Source organism: Cyrtonyx montezumae, unplaced genomic scaffold (genome assembly GCF_038088225.1).
Source record: "Cyrtonyx montezumae isolate F1298 unplaced genomic scaffold, pur_monq_1.0 scaffold_3, whole genome shotgun sequence".
In the NCBI taxonomy this organism is placed as follows: domain Eukaryota; kingdom Metazoa; phylum Chordata; class Aves; order Galliformes; family Odontophoridae; genus Cyrtonyx; species Cyrtonyx montezumae.
The window spans coordinates 108,231,473-108,243,686 of NW_027072034.1; the positions used below are offsets into that span (position 1 = coordinate 108,231,473).

The 12,214-nt window shown below is 38.4% G+C and overlaps 1 protein-coding gene across 2 annotated transcripts in view; it reads left to right on the forward strand.

Annotated features, from left to right (window-relative positions):
• NR1H4 (nuclear receptor subfamily 1 group H member 4) overlaps window positions 1-12,214 on the forward strand; it is a 37,335-nt gene that overhangs the window by 24,035 nt on the left and 1,086 nt on the right. For both annotated transcript variants that reach the window (XM_065742748.1, XM_065742749.1), the window contains exons 5-8: window positions 655-788; window positions 1,133-1,231; window positions 2,047-2,146; window positions 3,537-3,683. In XM_065742748.1, coding sequence (XP_065598820.1) covers window positions 655-788; window positions 1,133-1,231; window positions 2,047-2,146; window positions 3,537-3,683 — 480 coding nt within the window. The remainder of the gene's footprint in view (window positions 1-654; window positions 789-1,132; window positions 1,232-2,046; window positions 2,147-3,536; window positions 3,684-12,214) is intronic.

Genomic DNA, 12,214 nt, shown 5'->3' on the forward strand with positions numbered 1-12,214 from the left:
TATATTTTTCAGCTATGTTTGCCAGCCTCAGTTACTTCTGGGCCTAAGTTTTCAGCTCTTGGTCTATCTGAATACTGACACTAATGGCTAAGGCCTGGGAGTTCTCTTCTAAAAGAACTTTACAAAGAAGCTGCACTACAGCCATAGTGCAGCTTAACGATTACTGAAAAAATCTGCTGCCCTTTGTGTAAGAACAGCTGCACCCAGATCACTGTTTTGGATCAAATGAGATGGTCTTCTAGTTGCCCGCTTTTACTGTGTAATGGTTTGTGTCCTGGAGCATAAAAAAGGGTTTTCTTTTGGATGAAACTTAACTAGAGATGTACGCCAGCGCAGACCCGTCACAGTGTCAGTAAGACCATTTTAGAGGTGATTCAAAACAATCCCCCTCATATGCACACTGTGCAGAGGCTGGGCACCAACTGGTGCTGTGCAGCAACTGCTTTCCTCTGCAGATGGGCTACTATTGGGCTAGGCTATTCATTGCTGTATACTTGTTTGCTTCACTAGACTCACATCCAAAGATAACAGCATGTTCAGGATATGGTCTTGTACAGGTAGGTGTGTTTGTTAGCATTAAGGGCTAACATGTTTATGTACTGACTCAGCCTAAAGCACATATATATACAAAATCTATTTGATTATGTGTTCCAGGTCTGTTAACAGAAATACAGTGCAAGTCAAAAAGGCTACGGAAAAATGTGAAACAGCTCCCAGATCAGACAGTCAATGAAGATAATGAAGGTCATGACATGAAACAAGTGACATCTACAACTAAAATGTATAGGGTAATAAAATTCTTGCAACAATAGCCATAGAAATATCTTTTGTTATATATATCTGATATACTTCACATACAGCAAGATGTGGTATTGATGTTTGAGCAAACCAGGTTAGTTGCTAATCATTTCCATATTTCTAATATTAAATCACACAAACTCATGCTGTTTAGAAATGCCTCTCCTCTTTTGATTTCTGTAGAAATCCAGTGTCTCTTGGTGGCAAGCAAACCTAGTCTGCCTGACTTCCAGGTGTGAGAAATAGATGTATATATTTTACCTAAAACAAGGGATGCCAGGTCATTTCTACATAACTGCATTTCATGATGGGCTTTTTGTTTTTGCCAGTATAGGAGAAAGTAGAATTTACCCCAGAACAGCAGAACCTTCTTGATTACATCATGGATTCATACAGTAAACAACAAATACCTCAGGAGGTGTCAAAAAAGCTGGTAAGTGCACTGATTAATTAATTCTTGAGTTGTGGATGAAGAGGCTGAGGATTAAGTAGGCTATGGATATTTTTAAACATGCTGTGAGGGGGCAGAGTCTCTCTTATTCAGTCATTAATTAGACCACATCTTTGTTTACCAAAATTAAATGCTAAGACAAAGATTTCCACTCGTTGAAAATACACTTTTATGGTCAAATCCAATTTTTGATGATTGGAGATTTGTTTCTTTTCATTATCAATATAAACAGTGATTTGAGTTTGACATGTAATCAAGCTTTCTTTCTTTAAAGTTAGCAGCCTGGATGCTTAAATATATTTCAATTTGTTGTTCCAAATTCCCAGCATCTTTCAGGTTTTTGTTAGTTCCTTTTTCTTTCCTTTTCTTCCTTCCCTTCTAGAAATTCCGTTTTCCATTTAAAAACTTCCAGTTATCATGCTAATATGGTAAAAGATTTGGAAATAGCCAACCATTTATTAACAAAGGGTCTAAAAGATATTTTGATTGTTTTCATTTTACAGTTTAAAATGAAATATTGTGGTGGTAACTTCTAGGTCAGGAAGTGCCTAAATCATTGACTTCTAGACATGACACTGAAAGTGAGACAGATATTCAAGGGAAAGGACACTTCCTATATCTTGGATCTATTTGTTATATTGCCTTCCAAAACACCTTATTTGAGATTGGCTGAAGACAAATTACAAGGTTAGATAGGCCTCTTGCCCAGGCCCCTATAATATTAACTGTATTTTATGTCTTTAAATGTGAAGTGCTGATGAATATTAACAGATTTTGTTTGATCTGATTTTTAACAGTTACACGAGGAATTCAGTGCTGAAGGGAATTTTCTGATTTTAACAGAAATGGCTACTAGTCATGTTCAAGTTCTTGTGGAATTCACTAAGAAACTACCAGGTATATCCAGTCTACTGGGCCACGCTTTGTTATTTCAAAACTTAGATGCTTTCAGTTGCCATTTGATTGTTGTGCATATTTTGTATATCATCATGCCACCTCTTCTGACACATGCATTCTTCAGACACTGTCTGAAGAAAAGGAGCTTTGTGCTCTACAGAGAATATTTTGAATAATTCAAATTATGTCACTCTGAGATGTGGCACTTTCTGCCTATTGAAAAACAAAATGTTCAGAAAAAGGGTTATATCTCCAGAGAGACATTGTTCTCATATACCACTGCAATGCCAAATAGTCTGCCTCTAAATTGCCACTAACATCAGCAAGACTCTGCTTTGCTCAGTTTGCTGCCTTCCTGGAAAAGTGTTACAGACATGAACTGTGGATGCTAAACAAGAAGTTTGCAAATATTTATGGACGTTGCATGGTGTGTTAAGGAGAAGCACTCAAAATCTGAGGTGTGATATTATTATTATCATTAATTTCAACTACCAAGTGATGTTATTGCAGGAGTGAATTCTAGGCATGGTAGACTCCTTATGAGACAAGTCCCACCCCTTCTTCTTTGCCAGGAAGCAGTGTTTGCAGTTGCTTTCTCAGCAGCGCTGAGCACTTGCCTACCATTCAAAGCCAGTTTCCGACTGGAAAACTCCAGTTCCTTTCTCTACTCTCAGCCTTGGAGACTTAAACTGAGCCACCCTTAAAGTGATTCTTCAGGCCCTACTTTTTTTAAGGAAGGTGCAGTGGAATGCCTAGTTGTAGAAAAGCATTATGCTCCTGTCATTCCCACGTTCCTTACCTTTCTGTGTGTTACAGACTTGCTTCAAAGGATAACGCGACAGCTTTAATGTTATTTTTACACTAACAGGAATACTGGCTCACAGGATGTGCATGGGGTACAAATTAAGCAAAGAAAAGTACAGCAGTATCAACTGAAAGATATTAAGACAACTCCCTTATGGCACAAAAGAAATAATTCAATATGCTACATACTGCTCTGATTGAATGCAATCACTGGTCAAGCACAGGGTTATGTGTGCATACACACACCTTAGGAGGAAGCAAAGCTATGAACTAAAAATGTGATAGTAGTTTGATAAGAGGGAAAAAGCCCTACAGATTTTTTGCAAGCCACATGGCCTTATGCCCAGGAAAAGACAAAGGCATGGATTTAAAGTTTCCACAACTGATGCCTGCTTGGCTTTGGTGAAGTTTGAGTCAGTGTTGTTATTTTGTGGAATCTAAGTTTCAGCTTCTGTACTTGTCAATCAAGCTAATAACAACATCAAAGTTACACAGACGTGCAGCACTTCACATTTGAGAAGTTCTGTGCAGAGAATGTAGTGGGGACTTTTCTGTTGATGCCTTACTTATTCTAATGTCTCCCTAGGCTTCCAAACCCTCGACCATGAAGATCAGATTGCTTTGCTGAAGGGCTCAGCTGTAGAAGCCATGTTCCTCCGTTCAGCTGAGATCTTCAGCAGGAAACTACCTACAGGACATACTGTCCTTCTAGAAGAAAGAATTCGTAATAGTGGTAAGCTATCATGAACATCTTGTTCACAAGGCAAGAAAATAGTCGCAGTTCTGTGTCAGTATTTTGACCTTGAAAAGCTAGTAAAATAGTTTACTAGTATTGAAAAAGGTTTCTCTGAAAGCTGTTCTAGAACAGATCTAATTCAGCTTTGAGTGTAAAGATCATCACATAAAGGTCATTCAAAAATACATTGCAATTTGTTATGATTAATGAAATATCAAATAAACCCAGTAAAACTTTCCAATGATAAGCATGGAAGAACAAAGAAAACAGATTCCATTTTAAATTATTCAAATAAAATATCAGGATTTATACTTGCAAATGAAATGAAGAAAGAGAGGAAGAGAGAGAGAAAAGAAAGAGAGAGGATTTTAGGATGTTACTGTAGAAGGGAAACATCTATTCTTAGGGTCAATTTGGCAAAAATGATTCATAATGCAAAGAAGAACTACAAATATGGAATATTCTCAATATATTTGCCACTTCTTAAGGTCCTTCTTAAGGTATAGGTCAGGCACATTACAAAAAGATGAACTAGGCTTGATATTTGCTTTTTAAAGCAGGCAAAACCATGTTTTGCATTGTTACAAAGCCTTTATGCTCCACTGATGCAATTCATAATGTGTTTTGTTTTTTTCTGTCTTGACTAGCAAATTTTATCTGCCCTTCATCTCATCATTAAAAATTCAAATGTAATAAAAATTCTGAATCAAAGAGAGGCTGCTTTGATTCTGGGTTCTGGCCCTCCTTTACAAGGGCCAGAAGGAAAATATGTATGAGTGAACAATACTAATCATAGAAATGGGCTTGAACTCTGCGCTGATGTAATTAAAACCTGTGACATGAGGGGACTACAGATGTATGCAAAATGATGAAAATAATTATATATTTAAAAATTAAAAATCAGAATACAAGACAACAATCTTTGCCATGTATTCTCTTTCTCCTGTGCAAATTCAAGGCTATTTAAAACCAGTATCCTTGACTGCACTTAATGGGGTTTTGACAGTAAACAAAAGCAGCTCGTAAATCGTTGTGTTTGTAGCCGTGTTAAGAGTTGCTACTGATTCTGCTGAAGGAGCTGATGTCTGTAAATGCTACTGAACAGAACCAGAAGTCACTCAGAATTACCGAGAGCAAGAGTCCCTCATTTTGGGTGAATACTGCCTCACTGTCATTGCTGCATTTTAGAGAGTATCAGTGGCAATGTCTCTTACAGGAAACTGCTTAAATGTGCTTTTAAAATGCCCCTTTGCCTGTCTGTTCAGTGCTGGTTAGATAGTTTTATCACTCTCTTTGCAATAGCAATGCAAGCAGATGTGTTTCTAAGAGGAAGACTCAAGAGATGGGTTTGACTCTCTCCAGTTTCCCAAAGGTATTTCACAGTGTTCTCTGACTTTTCAAAGGAATTCTGTTCCTATGTTACAAACTATTGGAGACTTTTGTTTTCATGTTAAGGCCTGCCTTAGTGCACTTTTTCAGGATGCTGTGTTGTAGTTTCTGATAAATTCTAGAATTACACATTTAGGTAAATAGACTCATTTCAAAATATTGTAAAATATCTTCTACTGGGTCATATTTCTTTTGTGGTCTAATTCATGATTATTTGCAGGTATTCTGAGTTTAAATGAATTAAAAGAAAGGCATTCAAATTCTTTTGCTGTCATTGCTTATGCATACAGCTTTGAAATGCTCTAAAATGCAGCTCACAGCCCTGCAAGGCACAGCACCAGGGCTCTGGCTTGAACAGATTTGATTTTGTCTTATTTTCAGATGGGACTCTTTCTTCAAACTGTCTGGTGAGATGCTATGTTTTGGTTCTAGGAGAAAAACAGTGTTTATAACACATTGATGTTTACAGATATTGCTATGCAGTGTTGTACTGAGCCATGGTCATTCTGATTGCTCAGCTCATGTTAACGAAGGGCTGGGAGGGGACAGAATCAGGACAACTGACTTAAAAGGGACAAAGGGTTATCCGATATCATATGACATCACATGGAAGGAGAGTTTTGGAGGGAGTGGGATTTCATCTTGTTCTCTTCTGCTGCTCGGTGACCTAGCTGAGCATCGGTCATGGGGTGGTGAGCAATTGCTTGTTCATCACTTGTTATACACACTCACATACATATTTTTCATAAATATCATCCTTTACCTTTTCTCTATCTTAGAAAATAGTTTTATCTCAACCCCATTAGTTCTACATTGTTGTTTTTTTTTTCCCTTTTGATTCTCTCCCCCATCCCACTGGGTACAGGAAGACTGAGCAACAAGACTGTGTAGTGCTCAGGCACCTTCCACGTTAAACCACAACAGATTTTAGGGTAGAAACTTTAGCGACCTCTCCTAAACTTAACCGGTATGGAAACATGCTACTTACTAAAAGCTACAGCAGAATGTTATCATGTTATAGATTGCTCCAAGAGATAAGCTGGCCAGGAGGGATTGAATCCAAGTTATATAAAGAAGAAAGACCAAGAGAATATACTTATACATAAGTATAGAGTCTGGAACTTTAACATATACCTGACTGAACACAGCAAACCAAAACACCCTGCAAAAACCAAGTGAGATTAGCAAAGGAAATGCAGTGACAGTTGAGAGTTCAGTGAAGGAAAAGCATCAAGCTCCTAGTGAGGTACCAAGCATTATCAGGCTATCAACCATAGACTGTCATTAGTCAGAACTTCACATCTTTTAGATGCAGACAAATGTCTGAATGTCACATAAGTCCTATTGTCAAGCCTTGATATTCTTATCAGTAAAATCAAGTGGGTAGAAGGGGATCCTGCCTAAAAGTCACAGGCTGTCCAGACTTCTGTCACCTGCCACTGTGTCCATTTAGAAGCCGCTCTCATTTAGAAGCTGCTTTCATCTATTAATATTTATGCCTTCCCCATTCTGACTCTATTGGCTTTATTATTATTATTATTACTTTTCCTAATAAAGAAGACAGAGATTTGATGGTGACAACCTTTGAGCATTATCAGCATTCATTTTTATTCTCATGCTGATGAGGTGTATTTTTATTTCTTAGCTTAAGCAGATTGCATAAGTCCTGGTACATCTGCCTTTGTTTATGCCTGTACAGTTTTCCTCCAGAAGGTGTTATGGAAATTCTTCTATTCACTTCTCCTGAAACTGAAATCCTCTCTTATTTAATCTATATCAAGAACTAATGAGAAATATAGACGTTTTATTGAATGTTAATGAGAGCCTTTACAACTTACTCATCTTTCTTGATGCTTCACTACGAATACACTGTGTTGTCACCGATAGACTCATTTTGTTAAAGGCTGAGATCTGGGCAATTTAATACCTAGTTTCTTTCTCTTGTATTGAAAGCAAATTCTCCCCACTGTCTAGCAGAACAAACATTTAAAAAATCACTGCTGAAATACTGAATGTTTTCTGAGGGAGCATTTATACCTTGCTCTCCTAAGGAAAACTTTCAGTAGTCATTAAGAGCCACAGATTTTTATTTCATTATTTTATCCTACAGAACAGTTCCACTAATTTTAGAATCAGAGATAGCACACTTTCTGATGTGAATAGAAGAATCAGGACTCAAACTTTCATTTGGCAGCAGGAAACCTGTCATTATGAAGTATACCTTCATCTCGCTGGATGGGTTAGAGGTGTTGAAGTGCAATGGAACCCAAGAAAAGAAAACACAAAATAGCCACTATTTCATAGCGCTGGCAAGAGGCCACCTGTCACCCTTGAATGTGGATACAAAGTTCCCATTGATTTGGACAAGGGCCTCCTTCAACCAAGGGCAAAATTTGGCAGAGGAACGGTGGCTACCTAACCACTTCCGCTGCCTTTGGCTTTCGTTATTTGGTTATTAGTACTGAGTAACCGTAGTGTTTCAAAAGCATGCTGTGCTGGAGGCTGTATGGGGAAACACAATGAAATAATCTTTGCTGTTGAGTCCAGATAATCAAGAGAGAGTAATCTGTGCATGTCATTCCTTGTTTTTGAACATAGGTGCAAACCTGAGCTGTTCAGCTCTGCCAGTGGTTGCATGCATTCACATGGAAGGTGACATTTCCCATCCTGTGACTTGACCCAGAATCAGCACCCTGCACAGAGCATTCAAAAATTAGGGACTCTTTTAATTAAAGACTATCGGAAGGAACAGAGTATAGGAAAGAACCTCTTGGCTTGTATGGTCCTGTATGATCTCTCCTGCTGAATGCCGTGTTTCTGAATTACAAATGAAATTTACAGGAGTGGTTGAACTACAGAGTTAATTTATGTATATGAATATAAGAACAGATGTCAGAGGACCCAGTGTCTTTCCTTCTGTGTAAGTGTGCTTCTCTAGGTCAAAAACATACTGAGATAAGTAGCCTCAGCCCATGAGAATTAGCTGAAGGCAACACAACTGCAGATGCTTGCTTGGCTGCATCTCCCTCTCAACTGCCCAAACACGGCTGCTGCCAGAGGATGTGACGTGACAGTGCTGTTTGCATCCTCCTTGCTGCTTTCCTGGAGTTTCTTCACTTGCACTGATGGCTCCACACTGGTACTATTAATTGACTTCGAGAGGAAGGGTTTTTGCTATCCTGCTTATTCTCCCTGGCAGACACTACTTGTTTAAGTCACTCACCTCTAGAAGAGGAGATAGAGAGGTCCCATGTCCATATCCTGGTACATCTTCTCCACTAGATAAATATTCCACCCTTTTCAGCTCTCAGCATCAATACAGTGAATACAGCCCATGTTTAAAAGGCTGCTGAACAGATTAGAGTGAAGAGCTCATAACAAATATTTGATAGCATGAAATCAATTCTGGTATATGAAGCACTGTGAAATATAAGGTATAATTTTTGAGTAATTAATATATTTTATCTTCATAAAACACCTACTATCATATTCTTGATTTAATATCAAGACATCTCCATATTTATCAAGCAAAAAAGATCTCTTCATCCATATTAATCATACAGTGATAGTTGCTATTAATTAGCATTTATTTGCAGGCTTTCCTTTGCAATAGATTGATCTGCTCTGTTTTAATAATTAGCCAGAATAAAAGACAGAATACTGATCTCAAGAAATGGCAATATTGACTTGATATTGCAGGAAAAAAAAAAAAAAAAGTATATTCCAGGGCTATGTGAACCTGATAATTTTTGACAGCCTGAAACTGCAAACCTTATGAAAGCAAGTCCTCTACCCTTCAGTGAGAAATAATAGGAACAAAAACATAAAAATCAAGGCAAAGCCTGAAGCAATACTGTGTCTTAAGCTACAGAGGCGGATGAAACTGTATAAGAAGTAAAGGGTGCTAAATGAATAATGCTCACAAATTTACATCTCCTCTAGGCTAATGCAGCCAGGCCATACTCAGTAAAAGGAGTTTTTCCCATGGACTACCCCGAGGTTTCCTTCCAGTCAGGCACTAATACAGCAAAATCAATTAAACTGAATTGCAGTGTCTTCAGCAGATGATAGAGCTAGGCTGGTGGTTAGGTAGAAATCTGCCTAATTCAGAATGCTGCACAACAAAACACAGAGGAGGGTCCAGTTTCTATTGCCTTAAGACAACATCATGCAAAGTTTTTTAAACCTTGAAAAAAGACTAAGCAGGGCACATCATTAAATGCAGAGCAGGAAGTTCTGCCTGTCTGATAAGTACAGCTCTCTCGTCTGTGCTAAATAAAGAAGTATAAACAACGCAGTTTTCTGTTCTCACTGAGGCCAGAAATACATTATAACTTTATCTATTTGATTTTTTTTTCACTGTTGGAGTATGATTGGTAGGAGTGGCATTTGAAAAGCTATATAATTCATTTTTCCACCAGCCCTTCCAGTTGCAAACGACAAATCTCCTTTAATTCTTTTTCTGATAACTTGAATGGAAGTGACATTTCATACAGTAGATAAGGAAGAAAAAGCAAGAACTATAAACATCTGTTTCCTGCTGTTTTTTTGTTTTGTTTTGTTTTGTTTTTCCTTCTTTCTAGTGGAGCTTATTAAATCCAAAGTCCTTTCAATCACGTTAGAAAACAGCCCCCTCTTGTGATGGAATAGCAGTTTGTGTAATGTGAACATTCAAAACGAGGAAATAACCAGGAAAAGCCAGCACAGATGAGATAGGGGCCATACCAGTAATCAAGAAAGAAACCCAAACATTATTCTAGACTGACTGAACATTGCTCTTTTTCATTGTTTTGTTCAGAATTGAATAATGATATATATCTGTTTAAAGATTTCAAAGTTCTGTTGTTGTTGGGTTGTTTTGGGTTTTTTTTTTTTCCATAAAAGCAATAAACATCAGCTGCATTGCTATTACATTCCTTTTTATCACTCCTTTTTACCTCTTCTGTTTTATTTTATTTCTCTGAATTGCAGTAGTGCAGAGAAGCCCTCTGATGTAATTTTATTTCCTTCCACAACTTTTCTTTCACCCCTTCCACCCTGTCTCCCATTCCTTAAGTTTCTTAATGTTAGCCTATAAGCTTTCTGGTGCAAGGACTGTTTTACTTGCATATGAGCACAAGGAGGACCTGAATGCAGATATTTCACACCTTGCACTTCACCAGCGCCCCTTTCATCCCACTTTTCTTTTCAGGGGAACCTGAGGAACAATGCAGTCAATAAGACAATGAGAAAGTTCTTTCAGCTGAAAACGAATCTTCCTCCCCTTCTCCCCACTAAAGTAAAAAGCAAGCAAACAAACAAAAACCTAGTTAAATGATGAAGATGAGAAACAAATGGGAGAGTCATAGTCACAGCCCACTTCTTCCTGTTCCCTGACTGCTGCCTGATGTGCAGCGTGACACCTTGCTTGGGTAGTACTAAAAATATTTGCAGTTGGCTCTGACTTCTCTCATTGTTGCTAAACCGCTCACAAGAGGAATTAACTTACTTCACTTTAGAGCTCTACTAGACTTCTTTTTTTCATATTTCCAGATTCACGTGAACCTTGAATCACATGCATGTGTTTCTTACACATCATACTGAAAGAAATTTGGCATTTAAAACTGCCAGATAGACAGGCGGTTCCTCAAAACTTAGCAAGGACAAGTGTTCAAATTTTTAAATAGTTAACTCTGATGACTAAGTTTGTGGCACATCAATGCTGTAACTATTGCTTGTGCTGTATAAGACTCCAGCTGTGTCACTGACTACCACAGGATGAGCTCTTATCATATAGATCTGCTTACTGAACACAGACTCTTCTCAATCACACTGAACTTGTCACAACCACTAGATTCGTGGTTTGTAACCTGAAGCAAATTTAGTTTGCAAATGTCACATGTTTAAATACATTATTCAGCCACAAAACGTACCACTCCATGCAGGACTATACTTTTCACTCTGTTGGGTCACATAACTATTGATCAAAATAAGTTCATGAAATCACAGAATATCCCAAGTTGGAAGGAATCAATGAGTCCAACTCCCAACAGCTGTCACTGTCACAGCAAAATGCGACTTATTCATAGCTCAGCCAAGTGACTTCACACTTCCTTTCTTTGAGTTGCATCTACTGGGTTTTGTTTTGAACTTCCCCTGTTGAAAGCACTCCAGACCTCACAGCAGTCTCTAACTACCAGATCTGGACTCAGCTTCGTGTTGTTTGAAATACTCAAAACTGCATGGTTTCACACAATTTCCAAACTAAGTTGTAAAGCCTCATCCCAGAATGGTTTAAAACTGAACACAGTGAAAGGATGAGAAATCCCATAGCTCTCCTCTGTGGGAACAGAGAAGGCCCCTCTCCTTTCACCCTGGCTTGAATTTCTAGACCTTGTAGGTGTGGCCACTTCTGAGCTCACATGGCCATTTGCAGCAGTCACTGCCTGTTCTGAGTGACTGACACCAAAAAAAAACCAAACAAAAAAAATGATGCCACAGGACCTACTACTCTTTTACACCAAAGGGCAGAGTGAAATACATCTGTAATTTAAGGCTGTGTAAGAACAGTGTGACCTGATGACAAAGTCCGTAAGAGAAAGCCCAGTCCACATGCCCCAGCGCAATAACCCCAGTGGCTTTCACGATGGTGAGACAATCACATGATCCCAGCTCAAACTAGGCTGTGTTTTCTTTATTTATGTCTCTGTACTCCATAATACACTGGTTCGTGCTAGGAGGCAGTAATAATTGCAAGCAAGTTGATCTTGGACTACAGGTAATCCTAGACCTAGCTGAAGTTTCAGGCTACATAAAAGGAGCAATTTAGTCTCTTTATGAAGACAACCGAAGTAACTGCCCACAGCAGTCGGCTGAGTTGGGCTAGAATTAAGCCATATGCCCTGAGAGATTTCCATATAACTAATATGAAAATGGGGACTGTTTTGCAAACTGTGAATACTGGAAAAATAAGACAACTGGGAAATCAGCAGACAGCAAGAAGAACACAAACGAGTGTTGTTATGAGGAGCTAGGAGGACAAACCTGGAGAGAAAAGGAACTTACTTGAAAGAAAGACTTTGAAACCAGTGAAACTGACAGCACTTACCTGTTTTAATTCTGTTCTGGAAAACAAGGACATGCTTGCACTTTTGTAAACT